This window comes from Sarcophilus harrisii, chromosome 5 (assembly GCF_902635505.1).
Source record: "Sarcophilus harrisii chromosome 5, mSarHar1.11, whole genome shotgun sequence".
In the NCBI taxonomy this organism is placed as follows: Eukaryota; Metazoa; Chordata; class Mammalia; order Dasyuromorphia; family Dasyuridae; genus Sarcophilus; species Sarcophilus harrisii.
This window is the reverse complement of record NC_045430.1, coordinates 146,111,011-146,128,603: the sequence shown is the minus strand read 5'-3', so window position 1 is coordinate 146,128,603 and position 17,593 is coordinate 146,111,011. Positions and strand designations below refer to the sequence as shown.

At 32.3% G+C, this 17,593-nt stretch overlaps 1 protein-coding gene across 2 annotated transcripts in view; it reads left to right on the top strand.

Annotated features, from left to right (window-relative positions):
- The window catches only part of PTPN12 (protein tyrosine phosphatase non-receptor type 12), an 83,866-nt gene extending 78,858 nt beyond the window's left edge, over positions 1 to 5,008 (top strand). Inside the window, exons 15-18 of one of the 2 annotated variants that reach the window (XM_031938686.1) lie at positions 458 to 528; positions 1,272 to 1,302; positions 3,571 to 3,630; positions 4,208 to 5,008. In XM_031938686.1, the coding sequence (XP_031794546.1) occupies positions 458 to 528; positions 1,272 to 1,302; positions 3,571 to 3,630; positions 4,208 to 4,269 (224 nt within the window). In that variant the 3' untranslated portion in view covers positions 4,270 to 5,008. Of the gene's footprint in view, positions 1 to 457; positions 529 to 1,271; positions 1,303 to 3,570; positions 3,679 to 4,207 lie in introns of both variants that reach the window. The other variant, XM_031938687.1, reaches the window with a different exon arrangement.
- The last annotated feature ends 12,585 nt before the right edge of the window (positions 5,009 to 17,593 follow it).

Genomic DNA, 17,593 nt, shown 5'->3' with positions numbered 1-17,593 from the left:
AGGCTTGTTATTGTTTCCCCTTAAACTAAGCAAAGTAGCACTACTACAATTCAACTGCATATTTGTATTGGCTTCCTTAATTACTGTATTTTTCATTTTAAATTACTGTGTTGTCAATAATTTAGAGAATTTACTTTTCTAATTTGTTTCTCACCAGTATTTCACTAACATTTGGTATTTTATTGAGTTTTTAAGTATGTTTCATTCTAAACAATTTTTGGGGGCCAGTATTACACAACACACACTACATACATGCATATACATATAGGCACAAGTATGTACACGTATATGTATAGATTGAAAATTGTTTAACTTAATAATGTGCAATTTAAAATTAGTCAGCATTTTTTAAAGTTTATACCTTGAATGTTCCTATTTTCATAAATATTACTGAAATATAAAGGAATTTCATGATTAAAGAATTTAGATTTTGATCACAGCAATCTATTTTTCTCAGATACACCTGTAAGATCAGTTGAGTGGAATGAACTTCATACCCAAGAGCAGTCTGAACAAAAGAAATCTGAAGTAAGAGTTTTATTTTTGGAATGCAAGAATCTTAGAAAATTTTGCTCTTTTGTTTTTATTTTTAGAGATGATTTTTGGTATTACTTAAATATAGGATTGTAATTTATAAATTAGCATCATTAGTATTGTTTTAAACAAGCTTAAAAAACCCAAAGATTTATATTTCTAAATTTTTCAGCTGAGTATAAGATTTGTTCTCTGTAGTGAAAATGAAACATGAATTACAGATAAGAAATCATGGCATTTTACCTTGCACACATACACTGTACCATTATCAGAAACTAGATTTAATGGCTACAAAATTTGTATAATAGTTAATAAGCATAATATTCCAGAGTCAATTGGGAACAAGTATGGGTGGTAGGGATTCAATTCAAACAGTGAACTGAATTTGGAACTTCTACTAGGCAGCCAAGAAAAGAGAATGAAGATGAAATTCCAGTTTTCAGGACTATCGGAGGGATGTAGAGGGGTATAGAGGGGAGAGAGAAGGAAAGAGAGAGGGAGAGAGGAAAAGAGAGCGAAAGAGAGAGAGAGAGAAGAAAAGAGGAGAAAGGGAGGACGAAAGAGAATGTGTGTGTGTAAAACATATCATGATTTTTATTTAAACTGCACTGGAAGCACTATTCTTAGTTATCACTTGGAAAATTCTGACATCTAGTAAAAGATTTAAGGTTTCGTAGATGCATGTTAATTTTTTTTGTTTAAAAAAAAATTAAGTTTTCCAAATAATTATTTAACAGGGCTTGATATCTACTGACAATAAAACATTTGGTAAGTGATTAATCTTTCTTTCCATTTTGTTTTGTACATAAATGAAAAAATGTTTTATCATTTCATCATTCAAAAAAGAATTCCATTTCTTAGAACTTTGAGTTACATTTTGCCATTTTATTTGGTGCAACTCTTGTTCATATTCTCCTATAAACCTATAAATCTGTCAGGAGATCTACTTGACATATTGGGGCCCATTTTCATTTCTGATCATACATCTCTTTGAAAATATCTTTTTGATTTTTTTTTTTTTTTTTTACACATAGTTCATCTTAAGGTAATGGCTGCCAGACTACATAATAACACTTGGCGAAAGCTTAGAAAATTCTTGGAATGTTTTCTTCTATTTTTCTTTGAAATATATATATATATATATATATATATATATTTGGTTCGCTGTTTTGATTGTAAACAGACCCATTCATTTATTTTAGTCAAGATTTATGACTGAAATTCAAACCAATACAGCAGGATCAAATTGGAAAATTTCTTAATCAAGTGACTGTCATAATTATCTAATATAATTTATACACTGTCCTGATTTAGTTATTTGTAAATATTTATAATACCACTGAACTGTAACTATAATTTCACTGTCATGCTAAAAATGATTATTATACATAATGTAATCAAGTGTTTCATTTAAGCTTTTTATTTTTCAAAACATATGCATGGACAGACAGTTCTTCAACATTAGCCCTTGCAAAATCTTGTGTTTCAATTCCCCTCCTTACCCCACGCCCTCCCCTAGATGGTAAGTAGTCTAATACATTTTAGAAATATATGTTAAATCCAATATATGCATACATTGTAATCAAGCGTTTCATTGCTTGATATATTGCAGCTTAATAACATACTTTATTTACTGTTTAATCTAAAATTATGCATTATAGTACAATAATCAGTTTGCTAAAATTGACTTTTTGGGTGATAAGTCCTCACACTTAACATATTTCTTTTTAGATATAAAAGCTAGCATGTCAATTTGTTACTAATTCACTTTTAAGATGATAAAAGGTAAAATTGTTAAAAAGAAAAAATTTAAAAAAAATTTAATTCCCAACTTTATATTCCCTGGATATTACGATTTAGCCTTTAAGCAGATTCTGCATATAAGTCAAAGAACAGTATAGACATCTTATATTACGGTATAATGAAGAACAAACTTGCCAAAAATCTTTTGCATTAAATATAATTCGAGTAGGGTTTACACCTATCATCCCACAGACACTTTGCAGTCAGGAATGTTTGTAACCAGAACCAGAATTGCCTCTGGAAGAAGAGTACCATCTTCCTGGATATTAATTCTGTAACATCCATTTATCAAACACCAATCTCAACACAAAATCTAGGAGGACAAAACACAAGGCATTAGACTTTAAATTAAATTAAACATTTAGCATTAGACTCAGTATATTTATAGGTTTTATTTTTTATTTGTTTTGGTGGCGTGAACTATTGTGTTAAATAAAAAAGTATTATAAAGAAAACATTTGGCATAGTGTATAGAAACCTGGTCTAAAACCAGGAAGCTCTGATTGTTTTAAGTACTTCTGAAACAGACTGCGACACATCTTAAGTCACTTAACCCTGTCTCAGACTTAGGTGCTGACTTTCATTGATAAGGGTTTTCTTACCTGACAGTTAACTCTACCCATTAAATCGAAGGTTTAGGACTTATTTCCCTTTAAGTACTTAGGATCACAAATTTAGTGTTGAAGACTTTAGAAATGTTCTCCACTTATATAAGTTGTAACTTTGTTCAAAGTCATGTATAATAAGGAACAAAACTGAAACGTAAACCCAGGTATTTAGCTTCAACTTCACCATTATATTCATGTTACCACACTTTCATAAAATAACTGAATAGATGATTACAAAGAAAATGCTCCTGAAATAACGTGGTTTAAGCATCCAGCTACAGAAACCAAAAACTCCTGTTAAATTTAGCTGTTTTATTTTCCATGTTGCTGTGGGGTATACCATAGTTGTATCCCTATCTCCACTTTAAGAAAAATTTCAAAAATGAAAACCATACCATATAATGTTGGAAAATTTAAGGCTAATACAACTGGCTCACATCAAGATATATAGCCACCTAAAGCTCACATGACCTTCAGAAACACGTAGTTAGTGTTGTTCAGAGTATACTTATCCTTACCTGGGTATTTCAGTAATAATTTCCTTTGTTATCTATATTAGAGCTCTAAATTCAGAATGTTACAAATGATTATAACTAATAATTTTTTATTCTGTTTTGTCTTTTAGATCATCCTGTAGCAAGTGATGAGATGGAGACTGATCCAGAATGTTTACTCCCTACTTTAGGTAACAAAGATCGTATTTCAGAAAGTCCAGCTGAAACCACAGATATTGGTAATAATTCCATTAAACAATTTGCTGTTTTTACCTTTTATTTTTGTCCTCCCCAAATTTGTAACTAAGCAGCACATGGTTATATTAGAAAGAAGAGAAGGCCAAACTCTCCTGTAGTTCTTGGATTTCCTTAAGATAAAATCAGTGGTGTATCAAACTTTGTACTGTTTTATGTGAGTAATAAGTGCTTGCTACATTGATCAAAGAATAAATTAAAGTATACTTAAATGAATATACCCCATAGCAGAATGAATGAAAAAAAAGAAAAATATTAATTATTGTTGAAATGGTTTTACTTTAGTTTGGAAGCAGTATCAAATGTGTTATTTGTTCATTTTTTTTTTTCTCAAGTTGTGTATTATGATTGAATAAAATATTTTTGTTAGGTCAGACATAGAGGATTTTTTTTTTTTAATGTAAAATTTCTTTATAGAAAATTGTGTTCCTAAAGATAAAGGCATAGTGAGATGATTGTAAATAATATACTTCAAAACTTTGAAAATTTATTCTCTCTATATTTTGACTGTAGGTTTTGGTAATCGTTGTGGAAAACCTAAAGGACCAAGAGATCCACCGTCAGAATGGACATGATGCAGGGAAACAAAGGACACATAGAATTATACTGGAAAATTCAAGTGCCACTGAAAACCAGATTGATATATTTCACTTCCCCCCCAAAATAGAGAAAAGATTGGGTTGTGGGTGGGAGCAGTTTTGAGCGGTTTCTAAGAGAGCAGTGTTGATTGTAACCTACAAAGGGTATGAATGTTTTTAAGTACATCCATTTTAAACTTAAACATTCACAACAGTGGATTCCAGTATTACATTCTAATTTTTTGGGGGGGAGGGAGGGAATGGGACCATCTACTCTGCCTTATTGTACACTTAGGAAAAAGTATTACATATGGTTTATTTTGTAACTTCAAGTATTATTGCCTTAATGTCTATTAACCCTGTTACACGCTGCTTGTAGACATATGTTAATACAGTAATACTTTTATGAGAAATTGAGTTTATGGACTACTCTTTTGCTAATGTTTTATCATGTATGCATTATTTTGTATATGTACAGGGCAAGTAGGTATATAATTTGATAAAGTTGGAATCATAAGATATTAACAGAAGATGTAAGGAATCTCTGCATGGTCTAAATCTTTGTCTACCTTATTTGTAAATTATTTGCCCTGATGTTTTAGAAAATAGTTTCAGATTTTTAAAATTGCTGGACACATGCTGTCAGCATTACAGGTTAGCAGAGATAAAAAGATTGTAATAATTTTGTAAATTGTATGCAAAAGGTTATTTTTATATTATATACTGTTTGTTGATCCTAATTTGTCCTGGTTTTCATCTAGTTATAGAGATTCAGTAAGTGCCTTGGAACAATATTGAATTCTCTTAGCTCATGTGTGTTACTTTATATTGAGTTCAACTGGGATTAGAAGACTATCAAAATTGTCTTATGTTTAGGATATTTCACCTGCCAGTAAAAAAAACAAAACAAAACAAATTCTACAAATTCTGTCTCTTTTGGTTATCATTTTAGCTTTCTTGGGAAACTTGAACTTATATGGGAATTTTATTTGTTTTTTTGGATTGAAGTCCTGTTTTAATTATTCTTCCTAATTAACCCTTCATGTTATAAGGACTAACTGAAATATCTTCAAAGTTAGGGCAAAAGCTACAATCAGATTTGGATATTGTCAAGAGATTTCTTTTCTTTTGATTTATAATAATAGGTTTTTTAGACGTTCCCTTATTATCAAACAATTTGGAGAGATACAGAATGTGGAGAAAAGCTTTGAAGAAGGAAAGTGTGATCACTGTGAAAGGAAAAGGCTAATGGCTTTTTTTAATTATTATTAAAGCTTTTTATTTACAAAACATGCATGGGAAATTTTTCAGAATTCACCCTTGCAAAACCTTTTGTTCCAAATTTTCCTTTTCTTCCTCTCACCCCCTTCCCTAGATGGCAGATAGTTCAATACATTAAATATAAATGAAATATATGTTAAATCCACTATATGTATACATATTTATATACTTATCTTGCTGCACAAGAAAAATCAGATTAAAAAGGAAGGAAAAAAAAAACTGCAAAAGAAAACAGCATTGCTATGTTGTGGTCCATACTCTGTTCCCACGGTTTTCTCCCTGGATGTAGATGTCTTTCTCCATCACTGAGCAAGTAGAATTGGTTTGAATCATCTCATTGTTGAAGAGAGCCACGTCACTGATGGCTTTTCTATGGTAGAAAAATTTTGAATCAATTCTCCTTCCATATTTATCCTCAATTTGATTTTTGCTGTTTACTCAGGAATTTTTATTGAATTGACAAAAATTTATTCAGTTCATCCTGTCACCGTGTTAGTTGTTAGATTTACAAAGATACACACACACACACACACACACACACACACACACATCTCTTCTTCCAAGCTTACATGTTATCAGAGGTAATAAGTATTTACAAAAGTAGATACAGAATAAATAAAATGTAGTTAGGAAGGGAGAGGGCAGTAGTAGTTGTTGGAATTCGGTGAAGTTGGTGCTTGAACTGAGCACTGAAGGAGGCAGAGGACAGGAGAATACCATTAAGGAGTCAACTAGTAGAAAGTCATGGAAATAATGAAGATGAACACAAGATGAACAGAGAATGCCAGTTTGGCTGAATAATAAGACTTCAGAAAGATCCCATATGAGGTTAGAATAATGTCTCCAATATTTCAAATTTTGAGCAGAAATGGTAAGCCAGCAAACAAGACAGTTTAAGACTTATATTCTAATGAGGAAATTCAACACTTAAGAGGGGAGATTGACGAGCATGTTTTTGTACAAAAATGCATTTCAAGAAGGAAGGAGACTTTTTTCCATTTCTGTAAAAAATTTTCTTCTCAACTTCTAGTTCAGCCTTAATTTTAGGTAATTGAAATGCTATTGGAAAGAATCTTGCATTTAGAATGAATCTTAAATGGGCTGTTAAATAAGCAATTGAATTATGAAGGCTCAGATTGATTAAATGATTTGCCCAAAGCCCACATAGTGATGCAGTGGCAGTGGGAGAAATAAACTGAGTGCATGAGTGATTTACTTTTTAAATGAATTTGGTAATATCATGAATTTTAGACTGGAGACACCATTAGTTAATAGTTTAAGTCAAAAATAATATTTACTAAGCATGTGTTTTTGCAAAAATGTACACACAGTTCTTCACATATTTTGCTTTTTTGCCCAAAGGTATCTATCCTGTATGCTTTTAATTATTTTTAATTTAATTATAGAATAGAATAATAATTGGATTCATGGATGAAATTATTAGCATATCTGGGAATTAAGAAAAAATGATTTAATCTGTTTTCTTTTAAAAATATTTAAGATCATTTGTCACAAACAGACATTTCAAAATAATATAAAAATCCATGTAGTTATTCATTTATTTTAGAATTCATTGCAGGGGTCTTTAATTCATGTTCCAGAGTTTCAGGACACTTGTCTTTTCATTTTTGACCCAAATGTTTCCTCCAAACCTTTATATAGATATATATTATATATATGCGTATATATATATAATACATATAAGTACATACCTCATAGATTAAAAATTAAATTTTATTATGTAGAATTTCTGTTGCATTTTATTATATTTTTAAAAATAGCTCCATCTTGATTTTCCAATTTTCTAATTTTATTACTTAGTTTTTTGTTACATAATCCTGAAAAGCTGAAATCTCATTTTTTTGGTAAATGCAAAAGTTTAGGCAAAATGCAAAAATAGCTGCAAAATCTCTAACAAAGACTTTTAGTATAATCTCAGGAATCTTTTTTTTTTTGCATTATACTGAATAATGCCTCGAGCTGTTTTATAGTAGTTGTAACTTATTGCACACAGAAAATTAAAAATTTTTAAGACGTCATTTAAAAACAGCATTTGGATTGTTCTATATGATTAACCTAAGAAAAAAGACTTCCGAATATTCAGAAAGTTGATAACAATATTGATGGTAACAATAATCATGATAATAACAATAATGATGGTAACAACTAACATTTTTACAGAGCTTACATTATATGCCAGCCACTATGATTCTAAATACTTTCATTTCATTGGTACACCTGGGATATAAGTGCTTTTCTTACTCCCATTTTACATTTTATCTTGAGCCATAGGGGTTAAATAACTTGCCCAAGGCCAAGCATGTAGAAAGTGTTTGAGATCATATTTGAACTTGGGTCTTAGGCTGTATCCATTGTGCCAATTGGATTTATTGAATTATCCTTATTTTATGACTCCTCTCCACAAACTGCATTCAAGCCAAACAGGGTTATCTATTCATTCTATGCTTATTTTTCATAGCCCTGCTAACTGTTCTTTGTATTTCAAACCTGCTAGCTCTTACTCTTCAGTTCCTCCTCAAGCATAAAAGTGTAGCTTAAATATCATTTTTACTATGAAGGGGATCACTTCCTTAAGGGTTTCAACATGTAACATACTTTATTTGCCCCTTCTGAGTATAAGCGTTCCTGAGATTATAGTATCATAGGTAGAGATATGAAAGGAATCATCTAGTCAGAATTCATCTTAGTCCAGCCCTCATTTTATAGATGAGGAAATTAAGGTCTAAGAAAGGCAAATGATATGCCCAATGTTATATAGCACAACAGAGAAAAGATTTGAACTTTGGTCTCTTAATCCTAGAGTCAGTGTTATTTCTACTGTGCTGCCTTCTAGGCAAGGATCACGTTCTATTATTTGTTCTGATATATTAAGGTATGGATATATCTGATAATTTATTGCTGTGAGATATAATTCTTCTCTTTTTAAGCATACTTCCATTTCTTTTTTCTACCTATGCAATTTGGTTAAAGCATTTGACTATTCTGGATAGCTACAATCTGTATTTCTGATTTTATGACATGTGTCTGACTTCAAAGATGATGTTAAAATACATTTTACATCTTATTCAATTGAATTCAGATTTCTCTTTAGTTCAGCTTCTGGCAATACACATGTAACAGGAGCTGCCTTAAGAGCATTTTTGTTCTTAAATGAGAGGAGGAAGTTCTCTACAAAAATAAAAAAGTGTGGTGTAAATACAAAGGTGAATTCCAGGAAATGTTATCAGAAATTGAATAACTGAGATAATTTTCTCCTGGCTTGATCACTGGAGCCTTCAGTAAATTGAAGTCTCCTCATTAACTTGAAGGTTGAAACCTGAGTGGAGCCTTGAAGAAATGAAGCTTAAACATATAAACTCTTCCCTTGAGTGTATCCCTTTAAGTAAAGGCAGAGAGAAATAAGATGAAGAATTACAGAAGTAGCCTAGTTTGGCTAGGATATAGAATATGTGAAGATGTGAGAAGATGATATACTAACCTAAAGAGTTTGCCTTCTGTTTGTTGAACATTAATGGGGAATCATTAAAGGTTTATGAACAAAGCATGAAAAGCATGTTTATTAAAAAAAAAAGTTCCTGGGCAGCAGTGTAATGATGGATTGAAGAAAGTAGAAGCAAGGAAAGGATTAACTTGATTATTAGAGTACTCTAGGCAACAAGCTATGAGAATCTGAGCCATGTTGACTGGTTGATAGCGATGCGAGATATTTTACAAAGAAAATTAATAAGGCTTAAAACCTGTATATGGGAGGTGAGGAAGAAAAATTAGAACACAACTTACATTTGTGAACCTACTTAACTGTTTCCCAGAGGGAAATGGACATGAATTCAGATATATGCAATTTTAAATTTGTTCTCAAGAAACAAGAGAGTAAATTGGAAGATTAGGGAAGAGAGCCAAGGACAAAACCAATGCTTAGGAGAGCTAGAGGGAAAAAGGAAACCAGGACTGTCATTTGGAAGCACATAAAAAAATTAGTGTAGTATATAACAAATGGTTTGAGATCTGCATCACTAGAAGAGCCAAGGAACCAACCATGTTGATTAAGTCAAAGGTTAAGTTAAAGTAAGGGGTTTGGAGTACTAATCTCCAGTGCTAATATATTTAAACATTTGTTCTTCTAAACGTATTTCCTGACACTGGAAACAAAAAAATGAAACATTGGAAAATATAACCTATGTATGTAAGTAAATGTAAGGTAAATGAATTGGGGAAGATTTCAAGGCAAGTCGCTATAGTGAACTTTTTAAGGAAAGATGAAGGTTCTAAGAAATAGTGATGAGAACGGGAAATAAATTGAAGGCTTATGTGAAAAGAGATACAGAATATGAGATTTAGGAAGAACCCAGTAGCAACTGGATTGGAAAGGCTATGAAGAGGAATAAGTAATAAACCTGTCAAGGTTGGAATTAAAAATTGAAAGATGGCTTTTAAGTCAGGGTTTTGGTAGAGTCTGCTAACTTTAATATGACTTCATTACCTAATGTCTAGTTTGTGAATGTGCCTCTTCCCAACATTTATATTTTTAAATATTAAATTTTTTTTGACTAAGAAATTTTAGGTTCAGTTCTTCCATTGTAGTCTTGGTGTAGTGCCCTTGGTGGGGCCCTCTCTTAATCCGGTGATTGAGAGAACTTTCTGGTATGTATGTGCCTATGCCAATTGATTATTTTTCTGATTCCTTTGTTGTTTTAGTTCCCAGTATTTTAACAACCCATCTCTAAACCAAAAAAAGTTTCCTCCGAACACAATTCAAAAATGAATTTTCTGGATAAATGGCTATTTTGAACCAAAGGGAATACTCTTCATTGGACCTGAAATTATATAACTGACTAGATTGAAGGTAATAATGACATTCAATAACAAGAAATATCAAACAAAAGACTTGAAAAATAAAAATTGAAAATTATGACCCAAAAAAACCTATGTCCCCTTTTCAAGCATCTCTCAGTAGTTATTAGGAACATTTCATTTTTGTGATCACATCTCCTTACGGTCAGCTCTTTACATTGCTCACAAGATACAAGCAAAGGTAACAGATTAGGCACTATTTTACCAGTCATTGTTTTAGAACCTTTATTAAGAAAGGAAAACTAAGGTGAGAATAATAAAACAAACTACCCACTATCCCTTCAATCATCTGATCTGATACTTATATCATTGAATGGCTGGCAAGAGGTCATATCTTGAAATGTAGACCTATAGATTGTCCTGTCTCCAATTTTTCTGAAGTCCTTAGTTGTAAATAATACCATATAATAAATATATTTGGATATTTGAATTTTTTGTGTATGTATTTGCTGTCTTTCCCCCACTATGAGTTATAATTTGCTACCACCATTGTCTCTTCACCCTCAAAAAAAAAACTTCATTTTGAAAATTTTTTTTTTTTGATCTTTTCTACATTTTGTTTTTAAGAAAAACCTGTGAATATAGAGAATCATGTGCAGGTGAAGGATTTATATTTTTATTATCTTTTCATTTATTTTCATATATTTATTACTATGTTATATCAATTATATTTGTAACGTTATCATATATTGCATCAGAAGTAATATAGAATTTTTTTTTTTTCAGCAAAAGAGTGGTAAGATTAGATCTGTTCCTTAGGAAAGATGTTTTGGTAGCTGTTTAAAGATAAGTTGGGAAAGGATTAAAATTAAATTTTAAATTAATTTTTAAAATTATTTTAAATTTAATTTAATTTAAAAATAAAAAAAAAATTAAATTAAGAAACTATTACAAATATCCATGAGAGAAGTAATGAAAGTGGAAACTACAATGATAGCTTTGTAGGTAGATAGAAGGCTATGCATATGAGAGATAATTGAGGAAATTTATTAGACTTGACAAGTGACTACGAGAGGTTTTTTTTAAAAAGGTCACGATTGTCAAATTTTCTACTTAACTTTGGTCTTCATATAAGGAATGCTTGTTAGTCCTCATTTTTAAAGGTTCTTAATACCTTCCCCACCCCCCCACCCCTGGGATTATGTTCATTTTTGCTGGTTAGCTCATTCTAAGTTGTAAACCCATATCCTTTACCTTCTGGAATATTTTGTTCCAGGCTTTCTACTCTTTGCCATAATGACTTGCTAAATTTCGTGTAATACTAATTGTGGCTCCTTATTACTTTCTAGTTGCTTGTAGCATTTTTTTCCTGGACCTATGAGTTCTAAATTTTGGTTAAATTCCTGGAAGTTTTCATTTTAGAACTTTCAATGAGGGGTGAATTGTTTCTCCCAATTTCTACTTTTCCTTATAGTTATATCATCTGGAGAGTTTTATGATGCCTTTTTTTTTGGTCATAATTTTCAAGTAGCTGATCACTTAAATGATTACTCTTTCATTTCTTTTCTAGGCCAGTTTTTCCTATGAAATACTTTGCATTTTCTTCTACTTCTCAGGCTTTTGACTGATTATTTCTTGATGTCTCAATGAGTTATCTTCAATTTGGTCAGTTCTAAGTTTCAGGGATTTTTTTTTTAAATATACTTTTTTCCATATACTCATTATACTTTTCATATCTTTCGTTGCTAACTTTTGCTTCTTAGCTAATTCCTCCCCTCCCCCACTACTCTCATTTTTAAAGTAATTGCTTTTAGCTCTAACTTTTTAAGAAATTCTTTATGTAAAGTCTTTAACTATTCTAGGGATTCTTTTTACTTGTAGGAAACTTGCATTTTTCTTTGAGATTTCCATGTAGATTTTTTTTCCTTGGAAGAGGTGGGAGGTTGTTCTGTTAAGTCTTGAGCTTCTTTGTTGCCATAATAGCTCTTTATGCCAGGGATGGGTGGTAGGAGTGGTGCTATATAGGTGATTCTACTTTTTTTTTTGCTTATTCTTCCAGGCTTCTTTCTTGGCTTTGTAATTTTAGGTTAGTGCTAAATGCTACAAATTTCTAGGAAGCATTTTTGGCCTGAGCTTCTGTCCTCATGTTCTGTTGCTGCTTAGTGCTTCTAAAGGGATAAGATCTGGGAGTAGGTCTATTTACTGCCTTCTGATCTGATTTCTTCAAGTTTTTGGCTTGGCTTTGGTTGTTAGAATTGTCAGTTTGTGCTTGATTCAGTAGACTGCTGCTAGACTCATCCCTCTCTAACATTCTCCAAGTTCAAAGCAAGTACCAGCTTCTCTTTAGTGTGAGATTACAGATACTTCTGTAATCAGCATTATGGAGCTACTGTAAGGTTCCAGTGCTTATTCATTACACCAGTACAATGGCTCTCTGGCCTGGATCTGTGACCTAGAACTGGGTAGGGACAACAGAACTGCCAGTTGGCTTCATGTGCCGATGGCAACCTCTCCCCTTCTCCTTAACATGAGTGCCAGATTAGACCCTATCTCTAAGGTATCTGTCCCAACTTCTCTGTCCCCTTAAAAAATAAATTAAAAAAAACATTACTTATATTCACTTTGCTGATTAAAACTCAGTTTTCAGAGATGTTTGAGATTCATAGGAAGACATTTCACAGGATGTTTCCATCATGCAACTATTAATGTGGATTAAGAAGGGCCATAGAATACACAGAATTAGAATTGGGACTTAGACTTGAGGTTCATAGAGATAATGAACTGTTAGAAGTTGATAAGATCACCAAGGGTATAGAGACAGAAGAGGAAAGGGCCCACTAGGGGGCTTTGAGTGATGCTCAGGTTTAGAGGACAGGAGATAGATCAGGTCTGACAAATCAATTCAGAGATAAAAGCAAGATAAGCCAAAAGGAGATAGCATCCAACAAAAGAAGATGCTACACAGTGTTAAGATAACTAGAAAAGTTATCTGATTGTGCTGCTGAGACTACTAGTAATCTTTGATAAGAGCAATTTGGATCAGGCCAAAAGTCAGAACAATAACTTGAAAAAACACCAGCCCTGAAATCAGGAAGACCTGAGTTCAAATTTGATTTTAGACACTTAACATGTCCTAGCTGTGTGATCCTAGGCAAGTCACTTAACCCCAATTACCTTGGCAAAAAAAAAAAAAAAAAAAAAAAACAAGAAAAAGAAGATAAAAGTGTGCTTACTAGAGCAGGAAATGAGTCTGAGTAAAGAATTTTAGAGTAAGACTGCTGTTTGTAGAAAACAGGGAAAGAGCCAGAGAAAGAATGCTCTGGAGATGGGAAGAGAAAAGGTCAAAAGTACAAGTGGAAGCCAGAAAAAAATGTACCTCTTTTTGTTTAAAGGAAAATATGAGATAAATGAATACATAGAAGGCAAACTTAACAAGTGTCACTTTTCTCAAAATAAGGTATCCTGGTCAGTTTGGTTTATGTGCTAGGCATTGTGTTTTAGAAACTGGGCTATAAAAGATACATTTGAAAATGACTCCCACCTCATAAGGCAAATCAGAACAACTCTGAGGTGCCACCTTATGAGGTGCCCATCATTTGGGGAATGGTTAGTCAAATTATGGTATTTGAATGTGATTGGATTGTGGTATATGATTATGATAGAGAACTATTATGTTGTAATAAATGATGAAAGGGATGATTTCAGAAAACCAGAAAATTTTTTTAAATGAGCTGATAGTGAAGTGAACAGAATCAGGAGAATGATTTATATAACAAGAGTAATGTTATGAAACATAATAAATATGATTCTAAAGGACTCGTGTGATCCATTTTCATACAGAGAACTGATAATTTACAGAATGAAGCATTTTTTTCTTTGTCTTTAAAAAACATGCCTAGTTTATTTTGCAAGATTATATGTATTTGTAATGGTTTTTCTTATTATTGCCTTCTTAGTGAGTGGCAGGGGAAGGGAAAGAATTTGGAAGTTGGGGGAAAAAACCCAAAAAGATAAAACTAGGGAACCCAACTTGAGTTCAAATTAAAGGAGTGCTACACATAGGTAAGTTGGTGCTGAAGTTTTTCTTCTATTTATGTTCTACAAATTATTTTGGGAGAAAGGTAAAGAAAAGGTTATAATGCTATATATAATCAATTTTATATTTTAACTCTTTTACAAAATTCTCTCCTGCCTTCCTGCCATCCAGGTATAAAGCAACAGTATTGCTGGAGTCTCTAAAGGATTTTACAAAATGAAGCATTCAGAGTTGGGGATCTCCCTTACATGACACTGTCACTTGGTTCCTAAAATTTTGTCCTATGGCCACTTTCAACTATAACAGGTTCATAGGAACAGATATGTGGAACTGACCACACAATGGAATGGAGTCTCTTTTCATTGCTGGCAGTATAATTTTGCTTGTCATTCTAAAAATAATATTTAACTATTCTTTAATCTCACGTCAACTCAAGTGGGCTGCAAACAGCTATTTAATGAATATTAAATAATGTTTTAAGAAATGTTTCCCCTTAACTAGTACATTTTCTAGTTAAAAAAAAAAAAAGTTTTCTTACTGAGACCTGGGAAAGACCTTAGCTCATAAAGGACATGGCCTCTCGCTATATCTGGGACCTTTTCCATTTGCCCTGATTATGTGGACCCAGATGGCTCCATAGAGAGTAAGATGATTTTGCACAGCCCTGCCTCACTTAAATTCACTTGCCATTGAATTTTCTCTTTCCTCATGTCATAGATCTCTTTAAAAATGAAGTGACAAACATTTTTCTTATCTTTCTTGAATGAGGTTCTGCATTTCAAAGTGTACAGTACAAGGAGAAGATGGAAGTCTTATGTAACATTTATGCTCCCAAGAGAAGAAGTCCAAAGGAGATACTGTTAGGGTAGGCTCCTAGTAACATCTCTGGTGTTTGAGAGAACTGATAGCTCCTAACTTTGGGGCTTAGGGCTCCAATCCCACTCTCTGTGCCCTAAGTCATGGTTTGTGAAGTTTGGGCAGCTATTAGACTTAAGCTATTAGTTCTAGGCCTTGGCAACAGTTAATGATTCTACAAAGATAAAAAATGTAGGCAAAGCATCATTAAGATAGAAAACAGCACAAGGAAGGAGCCATCAAGCAGTCTTGGAAAAAATTTAAGAGGAGAATGCCAGAGAAAAAAGAATTTGCTCAGGAATTCTGAAATATCTGCTGTAAGGGGGTTCTAACCAGTAAAGTCCAGTGGGTTTTTTTGGTTGTTTTTTAAAATAGAATTCTTATGTAGTCAAGCAGGACCAGATGTCGGGGTGTGAATCTGGGATCCTGGTTGAAGAGAGCATTTGTGCTGGGGAAAGCACCTTTGGTAATCATTGAGCTAGTTGCTATTCAAACTCTCCATCAAAAGAACAGGGTACTTAGAACTGTTCCCTGGCAGTGTAAAACTCAGAGGACTTGACCTTTCCTATGGTGTGAGGAAGCTGTTTGAGATCCTTAAAACTGTAAATGTTTATTCAGCTTAACAAAGACATGTCAGCATGTCTTTCTCCAGCACTTTGTAATTTATAAAGCCTTTCACATTGTCATTTCTTTAGGTCTTCATAGCAATCGTGAGGAAAATAGTAACAACAATTATTCTCATTCTGTGTCTTGCCTAGTGTCACACAGCTCTTGATACAATCAAGAATCAAATCCAGGTCTTTTGACATAAAATCTAATGATTTTTTTCCCATACTACCTTATTGTCTTAAGGCAAAATCAGTACCTTACCACATAATTGAGTTACCTTTATTTTAGCTTGAAAAAGTGATTTGAGTTACCTTTGTTATGCCTTTTACTATTTTAAAAATTAATCCTTTTTCTAAAGAAAACATTTATAATGTTAATTTTTTTTCACAAATAAAATCAATGTAGACAGAATAAATGAAATAAGTGGGTTAAATATTGGTATTAAATATCTGATAAAAATTCTAAATTTATAGAAGTAACACATCTCTAAGATTGAGAGCAATCCCACAATAGATCTAAGAATCTGACTTCAAAAGGAGACAAATTCTGAAAAATTATATGAAAAATATTTTAAAACACTAGAAATCAGAATAACAACAAATGAAAACAGGTATTATTTATGACTTAACCACTTAAGCTCAGTAAGTATTACTGAATCAAAAGGCACCTTGTATTCTTCTGACCCTTCAGCAAAGAGGTTTGCAACTATCTCAGTGGAAATAATCACCATTCGTTAACATTTTTAGAGGTCTAGTCCTTTAACTTCAACATGACCTGATTAGTTCTGATAATGCCACCTAAATTAGCAAGGATAGAGGTTTTTTTTTTTTAATTTCTCTCTCTTTTTTTTTAAAAGCAACTGAATCAATTCAATAAATCCTAGCAAACAATGTTGCTTTTAGTTTTGAAAGAAATAGGAGTTCAAATTGAAGAAGGAATAAAGCACTGAACCAAATGGGAGGGTGATTGAGATTAAGACTATGATTTGGGAAGTATACTATAATAGTCAAGCTGCTTCTATCTGAATTATTGTACTATGAGAAAGTTGGAGAACCAGAGAAACTCCCTCCTTTCCCTTATGCTTCTGTCTCCATCTATAGATAACATTTATTTCTAACTTGTTCTATTATTTATAGTGTGTAACTATTGATTTGTCTCTGAACATGTTTTTCCTTGACATGAAACTTCAGATTTGTGATGACTATGTGAATATTAATTGCATGCAAAATAAAAGATGCTAGTGACTAGTTTTTAACAAGGCAGAAGGCTGAACCTTGATCTAGAATTGATGGACTTCTAGTTTGGGTAAGACATGTTAGGCTTTTGATTATCAATCTTTCTAAGTTTCTAAAATAGATGACCCACATAAAATACAAAGAAAGCTAGACTAAATGAATCATTTTAATTTAAACCTGATTCATAGGAAGAAAAAAAAAAACAGGCTTAGTTTCCTACATAAAGAAGGTGGAGAAGACGACATAGATCAAATGAAGATCATTTCTCTAAGGTCACCTAGTGGAAGAGAAGTATGATATGAAACACTGGTCACTTCTGGAGAAGGCCACTCTATGGCAGGGAAAACTTACTCACATACAGCCAAACCTTTCTTCACAGAAACCCCTTCTGATTTTAGTTGAACAGAATATTATTGCATTGTGATAAATAATATAAAGAATTTGAAGAAACGTGGAAAAAAGAAATTAAATTTTAAAAATTAAGAGCTAGAAG